This window comes from Girardinichthys multiradiatus, chromosome 15 (assembly GCF_021462225.1).
Source record: "Girardinichthys multiradiatus isolate DD_20200921_A chromosome 15, DD_fGirMul_XY1, whole genome shotgun sequence".
NCBI classification, from domain to species: Eukaryota; Metazoa; Chordata; class Actinopteri; order Cyprinodontiformes; family Goodeidae; genus Girardinichthys; species Girardinichthys multiradiatus.
In genome coordinates, this window is record NC_061808.1 from 33156411 (window position 1) to 33182873 (window position 26463).

The window sequence follows — 26463 nt, forward strand, 5'->3', positions numbered from 1 at the left end:
TCTCTAGAAGTAGAATGGGAGGCAGAAACTTTAGTTATCAGGTTCCTCTCCTGTGGAACCAGCTCCCAGTTTTAGTTCATGAGGGAGACACCCTGTCTACTTTTAAGGCCATGTTTAAAACGTTCCCTTTTTGATAAAGCTCATTGCCTAAGCTTAGCTTAGCAGTCTAAGCTAGGCTTAGGACATAATGACCACTTTCACTCTCCTTGCTACATTCTTATATTACTCCAATTTTGCTTTATTTGCTGTTATTTCAGCTTTTAATGTTCTCTCTGTTTTTCTCTTTCTAGAAGCTACATTTGACATGGTTCTGTGTTTAGACATAGCACCTACCTGGAGGGGGATAGCGGCCAAGCTGCTGCTGCCAACAACTTAATGCTTGGCTGAGCTTCTACTGTGACTACCTGTATGTGCTCTCTTTCATACTCTACACTTGAAAACTGGCTCAGAGTTCATCTGCTTAGTTGTATTTCTCTCCTAGATGAAGCTTTTAAAGGAGCTATATCCATTTATGTTTCACTTTTATTTCCTGAAGTACTACTGGATTAATGCCTGTGTTTTTGTCCGTGCTCTGTTCTCTCAAACCCCCAGTTGGTCGTGGCAGATAGCCGCTTACACTGAGCTTGGTTCTGCTTGAGGTTTTTTCTTGTTTAAAGTTAGTTTTCCTCTCCACTGTCTCTACATGCATGCTCAGTATGAGGGATTGCTGCAAAATCAATGCAAGCAATGGTCCACTGTTGCTACATATTGATCCAGAAGTGAATGCTGAAATTCACTGACTCGATGCAATGTGCTGGATTTCCTTAAAACTGAGAGAATTGCACTGACCACTTTGATAGTTAGGATTCATTTTAATGTATGTACCTGACTTGAAATCTATATGATTCGATTGAATTCACTTTGTAAAGTGCCATGCGACGACATGTGTTGTGAATTGGCGCTATATAAATAAAATTGAATTGAATTGAATTGAACAGAATTTCTGTCATTGTGGTGAAAAGTGACTTAAAATATCTAGCCTAAACTATCAAGACTCCCCATATGCCTACTTGGGTAAAGGCTATATTCAGATCTTACAAGCATTTCTTAGACTTTCTTCATATTCAAATTAAGTTGGTTTTAACTTACCAGCATCGCCAAGAATAACATTTTCCACTGTCAGGTTGTACTGATTTCCAGAAGCAGAACTTTTATGGCGCTCTGACCGGATTTCAAGGCCATTAAATCTCCAGACAGCTTTTTTAACATTTCCCATATTGAAGCCAGCAGGGTCAGACGTCAGTGTCATGGTTTGACCAGTATAAAGGACCTCACTTACACTTGATTTAAGCTGGGTTGGACCTTTATAAAAAAATCAGGTCAGTTCAAAATACATTTACATACAAAAACAAAAAGGCATTTTAGACTTACTGTAGTACTTTGCAACCACTGTACCAATAACAGTAGCAATTGGCTTCAGTGCTTCATTTAGCTTTGAATTTGCGTCATTCATTTGAGTCTGATCAACTGATCCAGATATCTTGACAGTAAAATCTGTTACAACACTTCCTTTCCTTTGAGAAAAAAAAAAACAACAACAGCATTGGGACATATGTCAAGACTTACAACTTAACTTTTACTTTAATGGTTGAATTACATACCTGAATCCCGTCACAGAGACACCAGTGAATCCATTCAGACTGCTATACTGCTTCTTAAGCTGTGTGAAAAAGATCTGATTAATTCTATCCACATTAAAACACATCTGTAACCTAGAACTGAAGTGGAAGGTACTCACCACTTTATTAATGTCTGATGAAAGATGTTTGTATTGAATACTGTCTTTGTCATTGTACTCATCTTTAAATTCCAGGTCTAATTCGAATGACATTGCCATGTCAATTGCTGATTGATTCAAATAGGATAAGTATTGTTATTATGATTTCTTGAAAAACAAACTATACACATGAAACACAGATCCTATAATAAACAGTATTCACACTCCACAAGCATCAAACGGCCTCAATAAATAAAACAAATTATACAATTTTATAGATTTTAAACTTGTTTTTTAAAGAAAGGTCAGTATAAGCAGTAACAAAGTTTAGCAAATTCAGCATGCATCTTGTTTACTGTGAATTATGTGAGCAACTTTGCTGATTTACATTAAGCAAGGTTCACATTGTGTGATTCTTACCGGTCTTATCCAAAAGCCTTCATTGCGAAAGTCTCACAAGAAAATATCTAACTGTGAACTGTAATTGCCAGTCTGTGGTCATCCAACATGATATGCAGTGCAGCTTTCTTACAACCAATGACATTTGACAAATGTCAAGACGTTCTAGATAATGTATTTTATAATGTACTGACTGCTGCTGTACCCAAGTCTGATTCCTGATTTCCGTTGCCCTGCATTGAGTATGTCTACTGCTGTCCACTTTCCCTCTTCCTCCTCTACCTTTTCAGTGTCCAACTGTAAAAATAAGTGCAACCCATTTATTGTAGATGCTGAAAAAGTAAATAAATAAAATTTAATTGCCTTTAGAGATTTTGCACCAGTAAGTCATAAAGTCTGACATTTGTCATTATAGAGTGTAACAGGGGGTACTTGTAAAATATTCTGCAAGAACAGAGAAATTTGTTCTACTTGAGGAGGTGAGAAAAAGAACAAAGTTCTTTCCAGTCAGAACATTTCATACTTCAGAAGAACTCGAGTAGAGACCTATCGGGAAGTGCCCATAGTATCATTAATTTACTCAGGTTGTCGAAATATAACCAAATCAGAAGATGACACAGATTCGATGTACAGAATTAGATTGAAATGAGGTTTTATTGTTCCAACTTAGGTAGACCTTGATTAGAGTTGTTAGAAGCCAGAGGATGAGGAAGCCCCAAGGATCCGAGCAGAGAGAGAGTGTTCTGGCGGTGGAAATATTTACAGTGCAGATTTCCTGAAGAAGAGTTCCATATGGCGACAGGCAGGCAGACAGATGGGCAGATCGACAGGAAGGCAGGACAACAAGCGATCAGGCAGGCTGACAGAAGTCCACATAACAGAGACTATGTTCCAGCAACAGACTGTGTCAGCAGCTGTCTTAAAAAGCCATGAGCTCATTAGCTGGATGAGTTGCAGCTGAGAACAATGAAGTGCCAGAACCAGCCAGCAGAGATCTCACAGTACCCTCCCCTCAACGATTGCCTCCAGGCAATCCCGAACGTTTCTCCGGATGACGTCTGTAAAAAGATGTAATGAGATCAGGGTCCAGGATAAGAGAACGAGGTACCCAGGTTCTTTCTTCAGGTCCATATCCAGCCCAATCCACAAGGTACTGAAAACCACGCCCCCTACGTCGAACATCCAGGATACGATTGACCGTGTAAGCTGGATGGTCATCAATGAGACGAACAGGGGGAGGGAGCTTGGTGGGTGGATTCAGGGGACTTTCCGAGACTGGCTTGATCTGTGAAACATGAAAGGTAGGATGAATGTGCATAGAAGCTGGCAACTTGAGTCTCACCGCAGAAGGGTTGATGATCCTTTCTATGACAAAAGGACCGATGAAACGGGGGGCCAACTTTCGAGTAGTATCCTTTAATTTAATATTCTTGGTGGAGAGCCAGACCTTCTGATCAATGCAGTAGACCGGTGCGGTGGAACGGTGACGGTCAGCAAACCTTTTATTCTGTTCCAAAGTGCGTAGAAGTGTCCTCCTGGTCTGACGCCAGATCTTACGACACCTGGAGATATAATGCTGAACAGAGGGGACAACAGTGTCAGATTCAATACTGGGGAATAATGGAGGTAGATAGCCCAGAGAAATCTCAAAGGGAGATAAACCAGTAGCAGAGGAAGTATGAATATTATGGGCATATTCTATCCAAGTGAGATGTCTACACCAGGAAGAAGGGTTGTCATTAATCACACATCTCAATGCTACTTCCAGTTCCTGATTGCATCTCTCAGTCTGCCCATTAGACTGAGGGTGGTAACCAGATGAAAGGCTTACGGTAGCACCAATAGCCCTACAGAACTCCTTCCAGACTTGTGAAATGAACTGCGGGCCTCGGTCAGAGACAATATCCAAGGGCATGCCATGAATACGGAAGACATGAAGAACCAGAAGTTGAGCAGTCTCCAATGCAGACGGAAGCTTAGTTAAGGGAATAAAATGAACAGTCTTAGAGAATCTATCAACAACGGTAAAGATGACTGTGTTTCCGTCAGATGGCGGGAGACCAGTGACGAAGTCAATAGAGATGTGGGACCATGGGCGACTAGGGGTAGACAGAGGTTGAAGAAGACCGGCAGGAGGTTGATTTGAGTTCTTGTTACGGGCACATGTGGAACAAGCTGCGACAAACTCTCTAATGTCGGGATTCATAGTGGGCCACCAGAAATACCTCTTGGTAAAAGTGATCATACGATTAATCCCCGGATGACAGGTAAGTTTATTATTATGAACCCAATCCAGAACTTTATTGATGACAGAGTTCGGAACGAACAGTTTGCCTACAGGACCAGTACCTGGGTCTGGTTCAGATTGTTGTGCCTCCCTGATGTCCTTTTCAATGGCCCAGGTGAGGGCGCCCACAATGCAGGATTCCGGTAAGATGGAAGCTTCAGTCTTGGATTGCTCAGAATGAGAAAATTGGCGAGAGAGAGCGTCGGGCTTGATGTTCTTGGAGCCGGGTCTGTAAGAGATAGAAAAATTAAAACGAGCAAAAAACAGGGACCAACGGGCTTGTCTGGAGTTAAGTCTCTTGGCATTTTGGATGTAAGAGAGGTTTTTATGGTCAGTCCAAATGAGAAAAGGGACTTCCGCCCCCTCTAACCAATGCCGCCACTCCTCAAGCGCCAACTTGATAGCCAGAAGCTCTCGATTTCCCACATCGTAATTCTGCTCTGCTGACGACAAACGACGAGAAAAATAAGCACAAGGATGCACCTTGTTGTCTATAGGAGAACGTTGAGACAAGATGGCCCCTACTCCAATGTCAGAAGCATCAACCTCCACAACGAATTGCGCACTAGGATCAGGATGAGTCAGAATGGGTGCAGAAGAAAATAAAGTTTTCAATTTGCAAAAAGCTTTCTCTGCCTCAGGGGACCAATGGAATGTCTTCAGAGAGGAGGTAAGTTGAGTGAGAGGCACAGTGACCTGACTGTAGTTCTTTATGAACCTTCTATAAAAATTTGCAAAACCTAAGAACCTTTGGAGTTGCCTGCGATCCGTTGGAGTAGGCCACTCTGCCACTGCCTTGGTCTTCTCAGGATCCGTTCTGTACCTGCCTGCTTCAAAAATAAAACCCAAGAAGGTCACAGAAGAAACACCGAATTCACATTTTTCGGCTTTTACAAAGAGTTGGTTTTCATAAAGCCTCTGGAGTATGGTCCTGACATGCTGGTGATGCTGATCAATGTTCTGAGAGAAAATCAAAATATCATCCAGATAAACAAACACAAAGAGGTTGAGGAAATCACGGAGAATATCATTTATAAGAGCCTGAAAAACAGCGGGTGCGTTAGTCAATCCAAAAGGCATCACCAAATATTCAAAATGTCCCAGGGGAGTCTTGAAAGCTGTCTTCCACTCGTCACCCTCTCGGATCCGAACCAGATGATACGCATTGCGCAGGTCGAGCTTGGTAAAAATCTTGGCAGTGTGTAATTGGTCATGTATAGAATCAATGAGTGGTAAGGGGTACTTATTTTTGATTGTGATTTGATTCAACCCCCTATAATCAATGCAGGGTCTTAACGTGCCATCTTTCTTCCCCACAAAGAAGAAGCCGGCGCCAACGGGGGAGGTAGATGGCCGAATGATCCCGGATGCTAAGGAATCCTCAATGTACTCCTTCATGACTCTTCTCTCCGGTCCAGAGAGATTGTATAGTCTGCTGGATGGTAACGGAGCACCTGGAAGGAGATCAATAGCACAGTCATAGGGGCGATGCATGGGTAAAGAAAGAGCCCCCTGTTTACTAAAAACAGATGCAAGATTGTGGTATTCAGGAGGAATCTTAGACAGATCAACAGGCTCAGGTGGTTCAATTTGTTTGCTAGAGTGAGAGACAGCAGTCTTTAGACAATTCTGGAGACAGTAATCACTCCACTTCTCTACTCTGCCCTCCACCCAATTAATTGCGGGATTATGTCTCTGCAACCACGGAAATCCTAGAACCAATTGTGGGGAGATAGAGGAGACAACAAAGAACTCACCCCATTCATGGTGGTTACCTGAGGTAATGATGTGAAGGTGGGGCACTTTAAACTTCACCTGAGATATGGTTTGACCAGTAATGCCCGAAACAGAAAGGGGGTGGTTGAGAGACTGAGAAGGTATCTTAAGTTTGTCAACTAGATCCAAGGAAATAAGATTCTGTTCTGCACCAGAATCAATAAAAGCATCCACTGGACACTTTTCTTGGCCAATAATAATAGTGACTGGAAAACACAGACGAGATATAGGGGAAAAATGGGACATGCTCATCAAAGTCCCCTGACCTATTGACGAGCCCCCTCTTTTCCCTTCTTAGGGCATCTTGCAACATAATGTCCACCTTGTCCACAATACAAACAAAGACCAGCCCCAAAACGACGTTGTCGCTCTTCAGGAGAGAGACGAGTGTGACCAACCTGCATAGGCTCAGGTTCCACAGATCCCTCCGAAGAGGAAGTGGGTGTATCAAGGTAAGCGGTCCGAGGTGCCATAAAGTGCTGCCACTCTGACTTATGATTCCTCTCTGCTTGTCTCTCTCTTAGGCGGTTGTCAATACGGATTGACAGTTTGATTAAATCATCCAGTCTCGCAGGTTGATCTCTTAAAACCAACTGGTCCTTTATCTGATCTGTAAGGGAATTCACAAAAATACCCTTGAGTGCCGCTTCATCCCAACCCACCTCCTGTGCTGCCACCCGGAAGTCGATGGCGAACTCCGCCAATGCCCTCTTTCCCTGTTTGAGGGTAAGTAACTTCTTAGCAGCTGTCTCCTGTTGGAGTGGTTGATCAAAGACTTCCTTGAAGTGACTGAAAAAAACAGCATAACTCAGAGACTCAATAGGGTTAGTTGTGAGAAAAGCGTGCGCCCAGCGTAAAGCAGATCCTTTTAGGGAGGTAACAATAAAAGTGATCTTGGAAGCAGCAGTCGGAAACAGAGAGGGGGAACGACTAAAAGCCAACTCACATTGGAGAGAAAACCCACCAAAATTATTAGGGTTGCCATCAAAAAGTTCAGACGGACGGAAATCAGGTTCTCGGATTCCGGATGAGTGGGTTGTGGGTGGCTGAGGATTCTCAGAACGAACTGGAGGATTGGAAGGAGCGGGTGAGAGTTTGGTTAATATTTCACTTAAGGCATGTACCATACCACCAAGTTCCGTGAGATGGGCATCTGTCGTCCTTTGTTGTTGTAGCAACTGTTGAAGCATGGTCTCAGTGGATTGGAGGCGTTCCCTCCAGGAGGTCTGTTCATCTTCATCTGATTTGTTTTTCGACATGTCTGCTGGCTGGAACATACTATCATTAATTTACTCAGGTTGTCGAAATATAACCAAATCAGAAGATGACACAGATTCGATGTACAGAATTAGATTGAAATGAGGTTTTATTGTTCCAACTTAGGTAGACCTTGATTAGAGTTGTTAGAAGCCAGAGGATGAGGAAGCCCCAAGGATCCGAGCAGAGAGAGAGTGTTCTGGCGGTGGAAATATTTACAGTGCAGATTTCCTGAAGAAGAGTTCCATATGGCGACAGGCAGGCAGACAGATGGGCAGATCGACAGGAAGGCAGGACAACAAGCGATCAGGCAGGCTGACAGAAGTCCACATAACAGAGACTATGTTCCAGCAACAGACTGTGTCAGCAGCTGTCTTAAAAAGCCATGAGCTCATTAGCTGGATGAGTTGCAGCTGAGAACAATGAAGTGCCAGAACCAGCCAGCAGAGATCTCACACATAGGAACCTCCCACTGCTGCATTTGTCAGTGTAATGACTACCCTCACTTCAATTTTCTGACCAGTCACACAGTAGTTGTCAGACCACAGAAAAAAAATGTTTGGCCAAGAATATGTGATAAGAACAAGCTTGAAAAATTTCCAAACCAGGGCTGAAAAACACAGTGATGACATTTTGTTCTTGCAGCTCTGGGAGAGAGAACAAATGTCTGTATGTACAGACCATAAGATTGTATTATGTTGACATTGCACAGTGTGAGACGTTCAAGTATTATCCGTTTTCTGAAATCACACAGTGCATGACAGGCTTTAAGCAAGGAAGTGCACTCCTGCTAGTCAAGTTCAGGCAAGTTCACAAAGAATATTGTAAATTCAAATTAGAGAATTATCTCTATTTTCACTCAAGACACAACATAAAAAAATATAAAGGACGGCATTCATGATGTGTTTCAAAATGAATTTCAATGCATCATTACCTGCAGCAGTGGCTGTTGAAGTCATAGTTGTAATGGGACGTAATGTAGTAATGGTAGTCTTGACACCAGCTGCAGTTGAAGTATTGGAGACCACAACAGCAGTGACCTTAGTTGTGGGAGCACTGGTTGCAGATGCGGAGGCAGTGGTAGTAGTTGTTGGGGCATTAGTAGTAGCCGTGGGGGGAGTGGTAGTAGTTGTGGGGTCAGTGGTTGTAGTTTTTGGGAAATTGGTAGTAGTTGTGGGGGCACTGGTGATAGCTGTGGTTGTAGTAGTAGTAGCTGTGGTGGCAATGGCCATAGTTGTAGGGGCACTGATCAAAGTTGTGGGGCCATTAGTGGTAGTGGTGGGGGCAGTGGTAGCAATTGTGGTGGCACTGGCGGAAGTTGTAACAGCACTGGTCAAAGTTGTGGAGGCATTGGTCATAGTTGTTGGGTCATTAGTGGTAGTTGTGGAGGCACTGGTAGAAGTTGTACCAGTGGATATCTTAGTGGTACTCGTAGCTATAACAGTCGTTGTGGTATTGGTTGGAGCAGAAATAGAAGTTGGCATCATTGGACGGACAATAAGGGCAGCTGTCATGTTTGTTGTAGAGGTAGTGCTAGTAATATTAGTTCGGGAAATAGTGGTAGTTGTGTTGGCACTGGCTGTAGTTGTAGGGGCACTGGTTAAAGTTGTGGGGGCATCAGTCATAGTTATGTTGGCAATGGCCGTAGTTGTAGGGCCACTGGTCAAATTTGTGGAGGCATTGGTCAAAGTTGTGGGGGCATTAGTGGTAGCCGTGGGGGCAGTGGTAGTAGTTGTGGTGGCACTGGGTATTGTTGTAGGAACACTGGTCAAAGTTGTGAGAGCATTGGTCATAGTTGTTGGGTCATTAGTGGTAGTGGTGGAGGCAGTGATAGCAATTGTGGTGGCACTGGCGGTAGTTGTAGGGGCACTGGTCAAAGTTGTGGGGGCATCGGTCATAGTTGTGTTGGCAATGGCTGTAGTTGTAGGGACAGTGGTCAAATTTGTGGAGGCATTGGTCAAAGTTGTGGGGGCATTAGTGGTAGCCTTGGGGGCTGTGGTAGCAATTGTGGTGGCACTGGCGGTAGTTGTAAGGGCACTGGTCAAAGTTGTGGAGGCATTGGTCATAGTTGTTGGGTCATTAGTGATAGTTGTGGAGGCACTGGTAGAAGTTGTACCAGTGGATATCTTAGTGGTACTCGTAGCTATAACAGTCGTTGTGGTATTGGTTGGGGCAGAAATAGAAGTTGGCATCGTTGGACTGACAATAAGGGAAGCTGTCATGTTTGTTGTGGAGGTAGTGCTAGTAATATTAGTTCGGGAAATAGTGGTAGTTGTGTTGGCACTGCCCGTAGTTGTAGGGATACTGGTCAAATTTGTGGAGGCATTGGTCAAAGTTGTGGGGGCATTAGTGGTAGCCGTGGGGGAAGTGGTAGTAGTTGTGGTGGCACTGGCGGTAGTTGTAGGGGCACTGGTCAAAGTTGTGGGGGCATCGGTCATAGTTGTGTTGGCAATGGCCGTAGTTGTAGGGCCACTGGTCAAATTTGTGGAGGCATTGGTCAAAGTTGTGGGGGCATTAGTGGTAGCCGTGGGGGCAGTGGTAGTAGTTTTGGTGGCACTGGGTATAGTTGTAGGGACACTGGTCAAAGTTGTGAGAGCATTGGTTGTAGTTGTGGAGGCATGGGTAGTAGTTGTGGGGGCACTTGTCATAGTTTTAGGGACACTGGTAAAGGTTGAACGGACATTAGTGGTAGCGGTGGGGGCAGTGGTAGTAGTTGTACCAGTGGATATCTTAGTGGTACTCGTAGCTATAACAGTCATTGTGGTATTGGTTGGGGCAGAAATAGAAGTTGGCATCGTTGGACTGACAATAAGGGCAGCTGTCATTTTTGTTTTGGAGGTAGTGCTAGTAATATTAGTTCGGGAAATAGTAGTAGTTGTGTTGGCACTGGCTGTAGTTGTAGGGGCACTGGTTAAAGTTGTGGGGGCATCGGTCATAGTTGTGTTGGCAATGGCCGTAGTTGTAGGGACAGTGGTCAAATTTGTGTAGGCATTGATCAAAGTTGTGGGGGCATTAGTGGTAGCCGTGGGGGCAGTAGTAGTATTTGTGGTGGCACTGGGTATAGTTGGAGGGACACTTGTCAAAGTTGTGAGAGCATTGGTTGTAGTTGTGGAGGTATGGGTAGTAGCGTTGGGGGCACTTGCCATAGTTGTAGGGACACTGGTAAAAGTTGATCGGACATTAGTGGTAGTGGTGGGGGCAGTGGTAGTAGTTGTGGTGGCACTGGCGGTAGCTGTAGGGGCACTGGTCAAAGTTGTGGAGGCATTGGTCATAGTTGTTGGGTCATTAGTGGTAGTGGTGGAGGCACTGGTAGCAATTGTGGTGGCACTGGCGGTAGTTGTAGGGGTACTGGTCAAAGTTGTGGGGCCATTAGTGGTAGTGGTGGGGGCAGTGGTAGCAATTGTGGTGGCACTGGCGGTAGTTGTAGGGGCACTGGTCAAAGTTGTGGAGGCATTGGTCATAGTTGTTGGGTCATTAGTGGTAGTTGTGGAGGCACTGGTAGAAGTTGTACCAGTGGATATCTTAGTGGTACTCGTAGCTATAACAGTCGTTGTGGTATTGGTTGGGGCAGAAAAAGAATTTGGCATCGTTGGACTGACATTAAGGGCAGCTGTCATGTTTGTTGTGGAGGTAGTGATAGTAATATTAGTTCGGGAAATAGTGGTAGTTGTGTTGGCACTGGCTGTAGTTGTAGGGGTACTGGTTAAAGTTGTAGGGGCATCGGTCATAGTTGTGGTGGCAATGGCCATAGTTGTAGGGACACTGGTCAAATTTGTGGAGGCATTGGTCAAAGTTGTGGGGGCCTTAGTGGTAGCCGTGGGGGCAGTGGTAGTAGTTGTGGTGGCACTGGGTATAGTTGTATGGACACTGGTCAAGGTTGTGAGAGCATTGGTCGTAGTTGTGGAGGCATGGGTAGTAGTTGTGGGGGCACTTGCCATAGTTGTAGGGACACTGGTAAAAGTTGAACGGACATTAGTGGTAATGGTGGGGGCAGTGGAAGTAGTTGTGGTTGCACTGGCGGTAGTTGTAGGAACATTGGTTAAAGTTGTGGAGGCATTGGTCATAGTGGTTGGGTCTTTAGTGGTAGTTGTGGAGGCACTGGTAGAAGTTGTACCAGTGGATATCTTAGTGGTACTCGTAGCTATAACAGTCGTTGTGGTATTGGTTGGGGCAGAAATAGAAGTTGGCATCGTTGGACTGACAATAAGGGAAGCTGTCATGTTTGTTGTGGAAGTAGTGCTAGTAATATTAGTTCGGGAAATAGTGGTAGTTGTGTTGGCACTGGCCGTAGTTGTAGGGACACTGGTCGAATTTGTGGAGGCATTGGTCAAAGTTGTGGGGGCATTAGTGGTAGCCGTGGGGGAAGTGGTAGTAGTTGTGGTGGCACTGTGTATAGTTGTAGGGACACTGGTCAAAGTTGTGAGAGCATTGGTCGTAGTTGTGGAGGCATGGGTAGTAGTTGTGGGGGCACTTGCCATAGTTGTAGGGACACTGGTAAAAGTTGAACGGACATTAGTGGTAGTGGTGGGGGCAGTGGAAGTAGTTGTGGTTGCACTGGCGGTAGTTGTAGGAACATTGGTTAAAGTTGTAGAGGCATTGGTCATAGTGGTTGGGTCTTTAGTGGTAGTTGTGGAGGCACTGGTAGAAGTGTTACCAGTGGATATCTTAGTGGTACTCGTAGCTATAACAGTCGTTGTGGTATTGGTTGGGGCAGAAATAGAAGTTGGCATCGTTGGACTGACAATAAGGGAAGCTTTCATGTTTGTTGTGGAGGTAGTGCTAGTAATATTAGTTCGGGAAATAGTGGTAGTTGTGTTGGCACTGCCCGTAGTTGTAGGGATACTGGTCAAATTTGTGGAGGCATTGGTCAAAGTTGTGGGGGCATTAGTGGTAGCCATGGGGGAAGTGGTAGTAGTTGTGGTGGCACTGGCGGTAGTTGTAGGGGCACTGGTCAAAGTTGTGGGGGCATCGGTCATAGTTGTGTTGGCAATGGCCGTAGTTGTAGGGCCACTGGTCAAATTTGTGGAGGCATTGGTCAAAGTTGTGGGGGCATTAGTGGTAGCCGTGGGGGCAGTGGTAGTAGTTGTGGTGGCACTGGGTATAGTTGTAGGGACACTGGTCAAAGTTGTGAGAGCATTGGTTGTAGTTGTGGAGGCATGGGTAGTAGTTGTGGGGGCACTTGTCATAGTTTTAGGGACACTGGTAAAGGTTGAACGGACATTAGTGGTAGCGGTGGGGGCAGTGGTAGTAGTTGTACCAGTGGATATCTTAGTGGTACTCGTAGCTATAACAGTCATTGTGGTATTGGTTGGGGCAGAAATAGAAGTTGGCATCGTTGGACTGACAATAAGGGCAGCTGTCATTTTTGTTTTGGAGGTAGTGCTAGTAATATTAGTTCGGGAAATAGTAGTAGTTGTGTTGGCACTGGCTGTAGTTGTAGGGGCACTGGTTAAAGTTGTGGGGGCATCGGTCATAGTTGTGTTGGCAATGGCCGTAGTTGTAGGGACAGTGGTCAAATTTGTGTAGGCATTGGTCAAAGTTGTGGGGGCATTAGTGGTAGCCGTGGGGGCAGTAGTAGTATTTGTGGTGGCACTGGGTATAGTTGGAGGGACACTTGTCAAAGTTGTGAGAGCATTGGTTGTAGTTGTGGAGGTATGGGTAGTAGCGTTGGGGGCACTTGCCATAGTTGTAGGGACACTGGTAAAAGTTGATCGGACATTAGTGGTAGTGGTGGGGGCAGTGGTAGTAGTTGTGGTGGCACTGGCGGTAGCTGTAGGGGCACTGGTCAAAGTTGTGGAGGCATTGGTCATAGTTGTTGGGTCATTAGTGGTAGTGGTGGAGGCACTGGTAGCAATTGTGGTGGCACTGGCGGTAGTTGTAGTGGTACTGGTCAAAGTTGTGGGGCCATTAGTGGTAGTGGTTGGGTCTTTAGTGGTAGTTGTGGAGGCACTGGTAGAAGTTGTACCAGTGGATATCTTAGTGGTACTCGTAGCTATAACAGTCGTTGTGGTATTGGTTGGGGCAGAAAAAGAATTTGGCATCGTTGGACTGACATTAAGGGCAGCTGTCATGTTTGTTGTGGAGGTAGTGCTAGTAATATTAGTTCGGGAAATAGTGGTAGTTGTGTTGGCACTGGCTGTAGTTGTAGGGGTACTGGTTAAAGTTGTAGGGGCATCGGTCATAGTTGTGGTGGCAATGGCCATAGTTGTAGGGACACTGGTCAAATTTGTGGAGGCATTGGTCAAAGTTGTGGGGGCATTAGTGGTAGCCGTGGGGGCAGTGGTAGTAGTTGTGGTGGCACTGGGTATAGTTGTTTGGACACTGGTCAAGGTTGTGAGAGCATTGGTCGTAGTTGTGGAGGCATGGGTAGTAGTTGTGGGGGCACTTGCCATAGTTGTAGGGACACTGGTAAAAGTTGAACGGACATTAGTGGTAATGGTGGGGGCAGTGGAAGTAGTTGTGGTTGCACTGGCGGTAGTTGTAGGAACATTGGTTAAAGTTGTGGAGGCATTGGTCATAGTGGTTGGGTCTTTAGTGGTAGTTGTGGAGGCACTGGTAGAAGTTGTACCAGTGGATATCTTAGTGGTACTCGTAGCTATAACAGTCGTTGTGGTATTGGTTGGGGCAGAAATAGAAGTTGGCATCGTTGGACTGACAATAAGGGAAGCTGTCATGTTTGTTGTGGAAGTAGTGCTAGTAATATTAGTTCTGGAAATAGTGGTAGTTGTGTTGGCACTGGCCGTAGTTGTAGGGACACTGGTCGAATTTGTGGAGGCATTGGTCAAAGTTGTGGGGGCATTAGTGGTAGCCGTGGGGGAAGTGGTAGTAGTTGTGGTGGCACTGTGTATAGTTGTAGGGACACTGGTCAAAGTTGTGAGAGCATTGGTCGTAGTTGTGGAGGCATGGGTAGTAGTTGTGGGGGCACTTGCCATAGTTGTAGGGACACTGGTAAAAGTTGAACGGACATTAGTGGTAGTGGTGGGGGCAGTGGAAGTAGTTGTGGTTGCACTGGCGGTAGTTGTAGGAACATTGGTTAAAGTTGTAGAGGCATTGGTCATAGTGGTTGGGTCTTTAGTGGTAGTTGTGGAGGCACTGGTAGAAGTGTTACCAGTGGATATCTTAGTGGTACTCGTAGCTATAACAGTCGTTGTGGTATTGGTTGGGGCAGAAATAGAAGTTGGCATCGTTGGACTGACAATAAGGGAAGCTTTCATGTTTGTTGTGGAGGTAGTGCTAGTAATATTAGTTCGGGAAATAGTGGTAGTTGTGTTGGCACTGCCCGTAGTTGTAGGGATACTGGTCAAATTTGTGGAGGCATTGGTCAAAGTTGTGGGGGCATTAGTGGTAGCCATGGGGGAAGTGGTAGTAGTTGTGGTGGCACTGGCGGTAGTTGTAGGGGCACTGGTCAAAGTTGTGGGGGCATCGGTCATAGTTGTGTTGGCAATGGCCGTAGTTGTAGGGCCACTGGTCAAATTTGTGGAGGCATTGGTCAAAGTTGTGGGGGCATTAGTGGTAGCCGTGGGGGCAGTGGTAGTAGTTGTGGTGGCACTGGGTATAGTTGTAGGGACACTGGTCAAAGTTGTGAGAGCATTGGTTGTAGTTGTGGAGGCATGGGTAGTAGTTGTGGGGGCACTTGTCATAGTTTTAGGGACACTGGTAAAGGTTGAACGGACATTAGTGGTAGCGGTGGGGGCAGTGGTAGTAGTTGTACCAGTGGATATCTTAGTGGTACTCGTAGCTATAACAGTCATTGTGGTATTGGTTGGGGCAGAAATAGAAGTTGGCATCGTTGGACTGACAATAAGGGCAGCTGTCATTTTTGTTTTGGAGGTAGTGCTAGTAATATTAGTTCGGGAAATAGTAGTAGTTGTGTTGGCACTGGCTGTAGTTGTAGGGGCACTGGTTAAAGTTGTGGGGGCATCGGTCATAGTTGTGTTGGCAATGGCCGTAGTTGTAGGGACAGTGGTCAAATTTGTGTAGGCATTGGTCAAAGTTGTGGGGGCATTAGTGGTAGCCGTGGGGGCAGTAGTAGTATTTGTGGTGGCACTGGGTATAGTTGGAGGGACACTTGTCAAAGTTGTGAGAGCATTGGTTGTAGTTGTGGAGGTATGGGTAGTAGCGTTGGGGGCACTTGCCATAGTTGTAGGGACACTGGTAAAAGTTGATCGGACATTAGTGGTAGTGGTGGGGGCAGTGGAAGTAGTTGTGGTTGCACTGGCGGTAGTTGTAGGGGCACTGGTCAAAGTTGTGGGGGCATTGGTCATAGTTGTTGGGTCATTAGTGGTAGTGGTGGAGGCACTGGTAGCAATTGTGGTGGCACTGGCGGTAGTTGTAGTGGTACTGGTCAAAGTTGTGGGGCCATTAGTGGTAGTGGTTGGGTCTTTAGTGGTAGTTGTGGAGGCACTGGTAGAAGTTGTACCAGTGGATATCTTAGTGGTACTCGTAGCTATAACAGTCGTTGTGGTATTGGTTGGGGCAGAAAAAGAATTTGGCATCGTTGGACTGACATTAAGGGCAGCTGTCATGTTTGTTGTGGAGGTAGTGCTAGTAATATTAGTTCGGGAAATAGTGGTAGTTGTGTTGGCACTGGCTGTAGTTGTAGGGGTACTGGTTAAAGTTGTAGGGGCATCGGTCATAGTTGTGGTGGCAATGGCCATAGTTGTAGGGACACTGGTCAAATTTGTGGAGGCATTGGTCAAAGTTGTGGGGGCATTAGTGGTAGCCGTGGGGGCAGTGGTAGTAGTTGTGGTGGCACTGTGTATAGTTGTAGGGACACTGGTCAAAGTTGTGAGAGCATTGGTCGTAGTTGTGGAGGCATGGGTAGTAGTTGTGGGGGCACTTGCCATAGTTGTAGGGACACTGGTAAAAGTTGAACGGACATTAGTGGTAGTGGTGGGGGCAGTGGAAGTAGTTGTGGTTGCACTGGCGGTAGTTGTAGGAACATTGGTTAAAGTTGTAGAGGCATTGGTCATAGTGGTTGGGTCTTTAGTGGTAGTTGTGGAGGCACTGGTAGAAGTGTTACCAGTGGATATCTTAGTGGTACTCGTAGCTATAACAGTCGTTGTGGTATTGGTTGGGGCAGAAATAGAAGTTGGCATCGTTGGACTGACAATAAGGGAAGCTTTCATGTTTGTTGTGGAGGTAGTGCTAGTAATATTAGTTCGGGAAATAGTGGTAGTTGTGTTGGCACTGCCCGTAGTTGTAGGGATACTGGTCAAATTTGTGGAGGCATTGGTCAAAGTTGTGGGGGCATTAGTGGTAGCCGTGGGGGAAGTGGTAGTAGTTGTGGTGGCACTGGCGGTAGTTGTAGGGGCACTGGTCAAAGTTGTGGGGGCATCGGTCATAGTTGTGTTGGCAATGGCCGTAGTTGTAGGGCCACTGGTCAAATTTGTGGAGGCATTGGTCAAAGTTGTGGGGGCATTAGTGGTAGCCGTGGGGGCAGTGGTAGTAGTTGTGGTGGCACTGGGTATAGTTGTAGGGACACTGGTCAAAGTTGTGAGAGCATTGGTTGTAGTTGTGGAGGCATGGGTAGTAGTTGTGGGGGCACTTGTCATAGTTTTAGGGACACTGGTAAAGGTTGAACGGACATTAGTGGTAGCGGTGGGGGCAGTGGTAGTAGTTGTACCAGTGGATATCTTAGTGGTACTCGTAGCTATAACAGTCATTGTGGTATTGGTTGGGGCAGAAATAGAAGTTGGCATCGTTGGACTGACAATAAGGGCAGCTGTCATTTTTGTTTTGGAGGTAGTGCTAGTAATATTAGTTCGGGAAATAGTAGTAGTTGTGTTGGCACTGGCTGTAGTTGTAGGGGCACTGGTTAAAGTTGTGGGGGCATCGGTCATAGTTGTGTTGGCAATGGCCGTAGTTGTAGGGACAGTGGTCAAATTTGTGTAGGCATTGGTCAAAGTTGTGGGGGCATTAGTGGTAGCCGTGGGGGCAGTAGTAGTATTTGTGGTGGCACTGGGTATAGTTGGAGGGACACTTGTCAAAGTTGTGAGAGCATTGGTTGTAGTTGTGGAGGTATGGGTAGTAGCGTTGGGGGCACTTGCCATAGTTGTAGGGACACTGGTAAAAGTTGATCGGACATTAGTGGTAGTGGTGGGGGCAGTGGTAGTAGTTGTGGTGGCACTGGCGGTAGCTGTAGGGGCACTGGTCAAAGTTGTGGAGGCATTGGTCATAGTTGTTGGGTCATTAGTGGTAGTGGTGGAGGCACTGGTAGCAATTGTGGTGGCACTGGCGGTAGTTGTAGTGGTACTGGTCAAAGTTGTGGGGCCATTAGTGGTAGTGGTTGGGTCTTTAGTGGTAGTTGTGGAGGCACTGGTAGAAGTTGTACCAGTGGATATCTTAGTGGTACTCGTAGCTATAACAGTCGTTGTGGTATTGGTTGGGGCAGAAAAAGAATTTGGCATCGTTGGACTGACATTAAGGGCAGCTGTCATGTTTGTTGTGGAGGTAGTGCTAGTAATATTAGTTCGGGAAATAGTGGTAGTTGTGTTGGCACTGGCTGTAGTTGTAGGGGTACTGGTTAAAGTTGTAGGGGCATCGGTCATAGTTGTGGTGGCAATGGCCATAGTTGTAGGGACACTGGTCAAATTTGTGGAGGCATTGGTCAAAGTTGTGGGGGCATTAGTGGTAGCCGTGGGGGCAGTGGTAGTAGTTGTGGTGGCACTGGGTATAGTTGTTTGGACACTGGTCAAGGTTGTGAGAGCATTGGTCGTAGTTGTGGAGGCATGGGTAGTAGTTGTGGGGGCACTTGCCATAGTTGTAGGGACACTGGTAAAAGTTGAACGGACATTAGTGGTAATGGTGGGGGCAGTGGAAGTAGTTGTGGTTGCACTGGCGGTAGTTGTAGGAACATTGGTTAAAGTTGTGGAGGCATTGGTCATAGTGGTTGGGTCTTTAGTGGTAGTTGTGGAGGCACTGGTAGAAGTTGTACCAGTGGATATCTTAGTGGTACTCGTAGCTATAACAGTCGTTGTGGTATTGGTTGGGGCAGAAATAGAAGTTGGCATCGTTGGACTGACAATAAGGGAAGCTGTCATGTTTGTTGTGGAAGTAGTGCTAGTAATATTAGTTCGGGAAATAGTGGTAGTTGTGTTGGCACTGGCCGTAGTTGTAGGGACACTGGTCGAATTTGTGGAGGCATTGGTCAAAGTTGTGGGGGCATTAGTGGTAGCCGTGGGGGAAGTGGTAGTAGTTGTGGTGGCACTGGGTATAGTTGTAGGGACACTGGTCAAAGTTGTGAGAGCATTGGTCGTAGTTGTGGAGGCATGGGTAGTAGTTGTGGGGGCACTTGCCATAGTTGTAGGGACACTGGTAAAAGTTGAACGGACATTAGTGGTAGTGGTGGGGGCAGTGGAAGTAGTTGTGGTTGCACTGGCGGTAGTTGTAGGAACATTGGTTAAAGTTGTGGAGGCATTGGTCATAGTGGTTGGGTCTTTAGTGGTAGTTGTGGAGGCACTGGTAGAAGTGTTACCAGTGGATATCTTAGTGGTACTCGTAGCTATAACAGTTGTTGTGGTATTGGTTGGGGCAGAAAAAGAATTTGGCATCGTTGGACTGACATTAAGGGCAGCTGTCATGTTTGTTGTGGAGGTAGTGCTAGTAATATTAGTTCGGGAAATAGTGGTAGTTGTGTTGGCACTGGCTGTAGTTGTAGGGGTACTGGTTAAAGTTGTAGGGGCATCGGTCATAGTTGTGGTGGCAATGGCCATAGTTGTAGGGACACTGGTCAAATTTGTGGAGGCATTGGTCAAAGTTGTGGGGGCATTAGTGGTAGCCGTGGGGGCAGTGGTAGTAGTTGTGGTGGCACTGGGTATAGTTGTTTGGACACTGGTCAAGGTTGTGAGAGCATTGGTCGTAGTTGTGGAGGCATGGGTAGTAGTTGTGGGGGCACTTGCCATAGTTGTAGGGACACTGGTAAAAGTTGAACGGACATTAGTGGTAGTGGTGGGGGCAGTGGAAGTAGTTGTGGTTGCACTGGCGGTAGTTGTAGGAACATTGGTTAAAGTTGTGGAGGCATTGGTCATAGTGGTTGGGTCTTTAGTGGTAGTTGTGGAGGCACTGGTAGAAGTTGTACCAGTGGATATCTTAGTGGTACTCGTAGCTATAACAGTCGTTGTGGTATTGGTTGGGGCAGAAATAGAAGTTGGCATCGTTGGACTGACAATAAGGGAAGCTGTCATGTTTGTTGTGGAAGTAGTGCTAGTAATATTAGTTCGGGAAATAGTGGTAGTTGTGTTGGCACTGGCCGTAGTTGTAGGGACACTGGTCGAATTTGTGGAGGCATTGGTCAAAGTTGTGGGGGCATTAGTGGTAGCCGTGGGGGAAGTGGTAGTAGTTGTGGTGGCACTGGGTATAGTTGTAGGGACACTGGTCAAAGTTGTGAGAGCATTGGTCGTAGTTGTGGAGGCATGGGTAGTAGTTGTGGGGGCACTTGCCATAGTTGTAGGGACACTGGTAAAAGTTGAACGGACATTAGTGGTAATGGTGGGGGCAGTGGAAGTAGTTGTGGTTGCACTGGCGGTAGTTGTAGGAACATTGGTTAAAGTTGTGGAGGCATTGGTCATAGTGGTTGGGTCTTTAGTGGTAGTTGTGGAGGCACTGGTAGAAGTTGTACCAGTGGATATCTTAGTGGTACTCGTAGCTATAACAGTCGTTGTGGTATTGGTTGGGGCAGAAATAGAAGTTGGCATCGTTGGACTGACAATAAGGGAAGCTGTCATGTTTGTTGTGGAAGTAGTGCTAGTAATATTAGTTCGGGAAATAGTGGTAGTTGTGTTGGCACTGGCCGTAGTTGTAGGGACACTGGTCGAATTTGTGGAGGCATTGGTCAAAGTTGTGGGGGCATTAGTGGTAGCCGTGGGGGAAGTGGTAGTAGTTGTGGTGGCACTGGGTATAGTTGTAGGGACACTGGTCAAAGTTGTGAGAGCATTGGTCGTAGTTGTGGAGGCATGGGTAGTAGTTGTGGGGGCACTTGCCATAGTTGTAGGGACACTGGTAAAAGTTGAACGGACATTAGTGGTAGTGGTGGGGGCAGTGGAAGTAGTTGTGGTTGCACTGGCGGTAGTTGTAGGAACATTGGTTAAAGTTGTGGAGGCATTGGTCATAGTGGTTGGGTCTTTAGTGGTAGTTGTGGAGGCACTGGTAGAAGTGTTACCAGTGGATATCTTAGTGGTACTCGTAGCTATAACAGTTGTTGTGGTATTGGTTGGGGCAGAAATAGAAGTTGGCATCGTTGAACGGACAATAAGGGCAGTTGTCATGCTTGTTGTAGAGGTAGTGCTAATAATATTAGTTTGGGAAATAGTGGTAGTTGTGTAGGCACTGGCTGCAGTTGTAGGGGCACCGGTCAAAGTTGTGGGGACACTTGTCATAGTTGTGGGGGCACTGGTTGTAGTTGTGGAGGCATTGATAGTAGTTGTGGTTGCACTGGTGGTAGTTGTTGGGGCAGTAGTAGTAGTTGTGTTGGCACTGGCTGTAGCTGTAGGGGCACTGGTCAAAGTTGTGGGGACATTGGTTGTATTCGTGGGGGCATTAGTGGTAGCCGTGGGAGCAGTGGTAGTAGTTGTGGAGGCACTAGCTGTAGTTGTAGGGGCACTGGTCACAATTTTGGAGGCACTGGCCATAGTTGTGGTGGCATTGGTAGAGGTTGTACCAGTGGATATCTTAGTGGTACTACTCGTAGCTATGACAGTCGTTGTAGTATTGGTTGGGGCTGAGATAGAAGTTGGCATCATTGGACTGACAATAAGGGCAGCTGTTATGTTTGTTGCGGAGGTAATGCTAGTAATATTAATTGCGGAAATAGTGGTAGTTGTGTTGGCACTGGCTGTAGTTGTAGGGGTACTGGTTAAAGTTGTAGGGGCATCGGTCATAGTTGTGGTGGCAATGGCCATAGTTGTAGGAACACTGGTCAAAGTTGTGGGAGCATTAGTGGTATCTGTTGTGGAGGTAATGCTAGTAATATTAGTCAGGGAAATAGTGGTATTTATGGTCTCTGCTGAAGGCGGGATAGTTGTATCTGTTATAGTGGTAGTGTTGTTAACTGTAGAAGTTAAAACTCTGGTTGTGGTAAGGATTGGGGCTGTTGTACTGAGGTTAGTTGTAAGAGAATCTGTGGTTGTAGTTGTGGCATTAGTAGCGGGGACTATGGTGGTAGCAGTTGCAGTAATTGTAGAATGTGTAGTAGTAGGAACAGCAGTAGTACTAATATGGACTGTGGTTGGGGCAGATGTAGTAACTGTGGTAGTGAAGATACCAGTAGTTGTGGTAGCTTTAAGGGTGGAGATGGTGGCATTAGTTGTGGCATTAACTATAGGGAGGGTAATGGTAGTATTGTTGGTTGTCAGGACTATAGTTGAAGGGATGGGATTAGTTGTGTTCATTGGTGTTTTCTGGATGGTCCCACGCACACCTGAAGAGGTAAAAGTTCAGACACGACACAGGTTTAAAGCTTCATTTACTGAACTAAATCCGCATGTCCAATCCAACTTTTTTGTACAGCACATTAAAGCACTGCAGCGGACCAAAGTGCTGTACAGAACAGAAAAACAAACATTCCTCACACAAGATAAAAATACAATTTAAAACATAGATGAATTTAAACAACAAGAACAAAACGAAAAACAAGTGAAAACAAAGTAAGACATAAAAATCAGATAAAAACTATAAAATCTATAGTTATAAAAGAAAATAGAATGGAATAAATTAAAATAAGCTTTTTACAAATAGTTAAAAGCCAATTAGAATAGATGAGTTTTAAGAAGCACACAATAAAGAGGCCTGTCTAAGATGAATGGGCAGTTGGTTCTATAGTTTAGTTGCTGCTACACTAAAAGCACAATCCTCCCTGAGCTAAAGCCTAGTTTTGGGGACACTTAAGAGCAGGTGGTCAGCTGATCTACAAGAGCAAATAGGTTTGTAAGAATGCAGCAGCTCAGAAAGGTAGGGTGGGGATAGGCCATTTAAAGATTTCAAAAGAATTTTAAAATGGGTTCTAAAATGTACAAGTAGCCGATGGAGTGAAGGTAAAACGGGAATTGTCCTCGTGTTTACATGTGCCAGTTGAAAGTCATGCAGCAGCATTTTGGACTCTCTGCAGCTGGTCAATGGAGGTCCCACTCACCACCATATAAAATGCATTACAATAATCCAGCCTGGTTGTGACAAAGGCATAGATTACTGTCTCATGGGCCTCCTTGGAAGAAGGGATTTTATTTCGGCCAGCTGCCTTAAATGATAAAAACCGCTCTTAACAACTGCCTTGATGTGGCTATCTAATTTGAGCTCAGGATCCAGTTTTACCCCCATATTTCTCGCAGACTGCTTGCTGTATTGGGCCAAGGAACCTAAATCCAAAGGAAGAAGCCCCAGTATTGCCTCCAAAAATCACCACTACAGTCTTGTCTTCATTAAAATCCAAAACATTGAGTGCCATCCAGGCATTTATGTCGTCAAGACACCTAATGCACCTTCTCCATTAGTACCTCCGAAGCGCAGTTCGTCTCAGGTCAGTTTTACTCTACACGGTTTGGTTCATTTTTCCATTGCAATTGAGTACCATCTACATAAAAGCGGGCGGGATTGTCAACACCAAGATGGCCCCACAGTCTAAAACAGTAACTATATTTATTTGTATTGACACAAACACAAAAATAGCCTTGACTGCTGCTCAGTCTATGGCAGTTGTCAGACTCATAGTGAAAGAAGAGAGCCAAAGAAGGCTGTGAGCAGCAAGACAAAGCTCTCTGGATAAGTACAGAAGAGAGAGCGAAGCCATGGAGAAGTAAGTGCCTGAAGACAAACATGTAGACAGACATCCTAACTGATTGTGGATGGGACATTTTTAGACTTACTGTGCATCGTATAGTATAATTTTATCGTATGTATTCATAGATCCAAAGAACACAAACAGAATGCGTAGGAATACTTTGGTAAATTTCTTGCTCAAAATCTACTAGTATCAGTTAATAAGATAATATTGAAATATTCCATCGAAAGAAAGCAATATAATTAATACTTTTTTATGTAGCTTTGCACTTTCTAGCCCACAACCCTAAAACACAGATTTTTATTATATATGATAAATTGAGATACAATAAAATGTCTGCGATGGACCAGCGACCTGTCCAGGGTGTATCCCGCTTCCCGCCCATAGACTGCTGGAGATAGGCACCAGCTTCCCCACAACCCACTATGGAAGAAGCTGTAGGAAATGATTGATTGACTGATTGACTGACAATAAAATGTTAGAACTCCGATGAAGTTAATACAGCTAGTATATTTATTCACAAGTACTGAGTAGTAACTGTCAATGTTGAACTTAGTTTAACAACTCATTTAAAATTCTATTAAACCCAGCTCATTCACAGCAACCAGTCTAAAGATAACATCTGTAGCCCACATTTCGCTAGGAAATATAGAACAAGGGATCTGGAAAAGCCTTTACGTACTTGTCACAGATGTTGTTCCGTTAGTGAAACTGGGTGTTGAACCTGATGGAGAAAATGTATTTGAACCAACCACACAAACTAACATTTCTCAATGTGATAAGTTTACCAAGGTTACCAATCAAACGAAGGGTATACATGGCAAGTACCTTGTACTGTTAGGTGCTAGCCAGGAACAACATTACAGTCTTTATAAGACTGATTGTTTCCAGCCTAAAATAAACAGTTGCTCTAATCCTCATTTAATTTGGTGTAAAAAGGGTCTTTTTACAGCCACAGTTTTTGTGCTTACCTTAGGTTTTATGTTTCCCAAACCTAACTGTTAACTGAGCTGTTACAGTGTTAACGGCTGTTATGGCATCTATCAACTCTGAAAAGAGCAATCTGCTCTTTGCACCCATTTAAAAATGCAGTTGCTCTGAGTTTAAGGGACTCCTTGTGCAATGCAGGAACAATTTACAAGCAGTTACATGGTCACTGTATTTTAAATACCTACTTATAAATACAGGAGTGGTAGGAGGGGTTGTTGTCACTGCAAAACAATAAAACAGAAAGAAAAAAAGATTAAGTCCAAATAAAACAGTAGATGCAAAAATCTTGACAAAATAACAAAAGGTAAATATGAACAATTCTTGATTTTTACTTTTTTGCCAGTAGTACTGCTCTATCAGTAAATATGAGAAAACAATTCAAATTCCAAAACTCACTCGCACTCATTCAGAGCAATAAGATGACAACTGCTTTGTTATGCTGTGTTAGCAGTTTGTGGTGAAATAAATAGAGCTGGTTTCAATGCTGTCTAGTAATACTGAGACTTAAATTTTATTTTGTTTTTGGTTGCTTTTATTGTTTTTATGCTCATAGCTCTGGATATTGATACTTAAATTCCAAAGTACTTTAGATGACTTTAATCTCGTCTCACAGTGAGCTTGTTGGAAAGTAAAAAGCTAAGAAGGCAGTCATACGTACACGTTTATTTTAGCTAACTTGAGCAGTTTAACAATTGAGCCTTCTTAGTTTGTTGCTTTTAAACTCCCCCAAATTCAATTGAAATTGTGACCAGAGAAAAACACAAAGTGTCTAAAATATCAATGAACGAAGCAACCAAAACATTCAGCAACATATTGAGAAAATAAATTATGACTTTGTACAAAGGAGTTTTATCAAGGGGCGGTACTAAGGTAATGCCCACTTCTACATTATTAAAAATATTAAGTGTGTTGGTAATGTATTGAAAACTGCGTTCAGCTTTGTAACTTTTAAAGCTACAAAAGTCAGCAGTCTCAAACTAGTGAAAGTATTATGACTTTCTTCTTCATTTTAGATTGAGATACTTTTATGACACATTTCCAAACGAATCTCACCCACAACGTCCGGTTTTAAGGTAACATCTGCAGCCCACTCCTAGAACAGCAGTAACATAAAAGTCCGTACCTGTTACTGGTGTCGTAGCTGCTGTTGTGTTTATATAAGTAGGTGTTGAATCTATGAGAGGAAATGTGTCAGCTGACCATAGAAAGCAATGATTTACACTGAACATCACATTGACAAAGCTTACCTGGACAAATGACATTTAACCCAAATCACACACAGTTAATTTAATGTCAAAATGCACAAAATATAAACATTTAGAGATACACTGTTTTTAATAAACATTTAGAGATACACTGTTTTTAATACTAATGGGTAACTACAGCTACTGCAGCTTCTGTTGTGTTTCTAGAAGCAGGTGTTGAATCTGTGAAAGAAAAAGTGTCAGCTGACCATTGATAGCAACGATTTACACTGAGCATCACATTGACAAAGCTTACCTGGACAATTGACATTTAACCCAAATCACACAGTTAATTTAATGTCAAAATGCACAAAATATAAAAATTTAGAGATAAACTGTTTTTAATACTAACGGGTGACTACAGTTATTATAGCTTCTGTTTTGTTTCTAGAAGCAGGTGTTGAATCTATGAAAGAAGTGTTAGCTGATCATATAAACCAATGTTTAACACTGAGCATCACATTGACAAATTACATAAAAAGCTAAATAAGTTAATTTATTGTGAAAATGCATAAAACATTGAAAACCAGAGACACGTTTTAAATACCGGTAACTACAGCTGTTGATGGCTCTGTAAATACAGTTTGCCACTAAATCCAAACATGACAGAAAACACAAATACACCAGTATTGTCAGTGAAAATTATTGAAAGCAAAAACTTTCAATATTATTTTAATCTTTGATTTTTACTATTTTCTGTAATATACCCAGCGTGTAATAACTATAATTTACTTTAAGGGTATTTTATTAAGTCATTGGCAAATAGTTTTTGGCTGAGTCAAAAGATAAAAATAATCGTTGTTAATAGTTATATAAAAATTTGCTAAATATATGTTAACCTTTTCTTTATTTTGCTTTTCTCCAGTGTTATTGTTAAACATGTATCTCTAGCATTTGTGAGTAGTAACGTGTTATTAATGAATATGAGAACGTGTTGTAAATAATCATACTACTTCCTCTGATCTGAACATGTTTTGAAATG

The 26463-nt window shown here is 44.3% G+C and overlaps 1 protein-coding gene across 1 annotated transcript in view; it reads right to left on the reverse strand.

Moving 5' to 3' along the window:
- Window positions 1-8204: 8204 nt before the first annotated feature.
- Window positions 8205-26463, reverse strand: part of LOC124881849 (mucin-19-like) — a 49311-nt gene continuing 31052 nt past the window's right edge. The window contains exons 7-8 of the mRNA XM_047387671.1: window positions 8410-21891; window positions 8205-8215 (exon numbers count right to left, since the gene is read on the reverse strand). Coding sequence (XP_047243627.1) covers window positions 8205-8215; window positions 8410-21891 — 13493 coding nt within the window. The remainder of the gene's footprint in view (window positions 8216-8409; window positions 21892-26463) is intronic.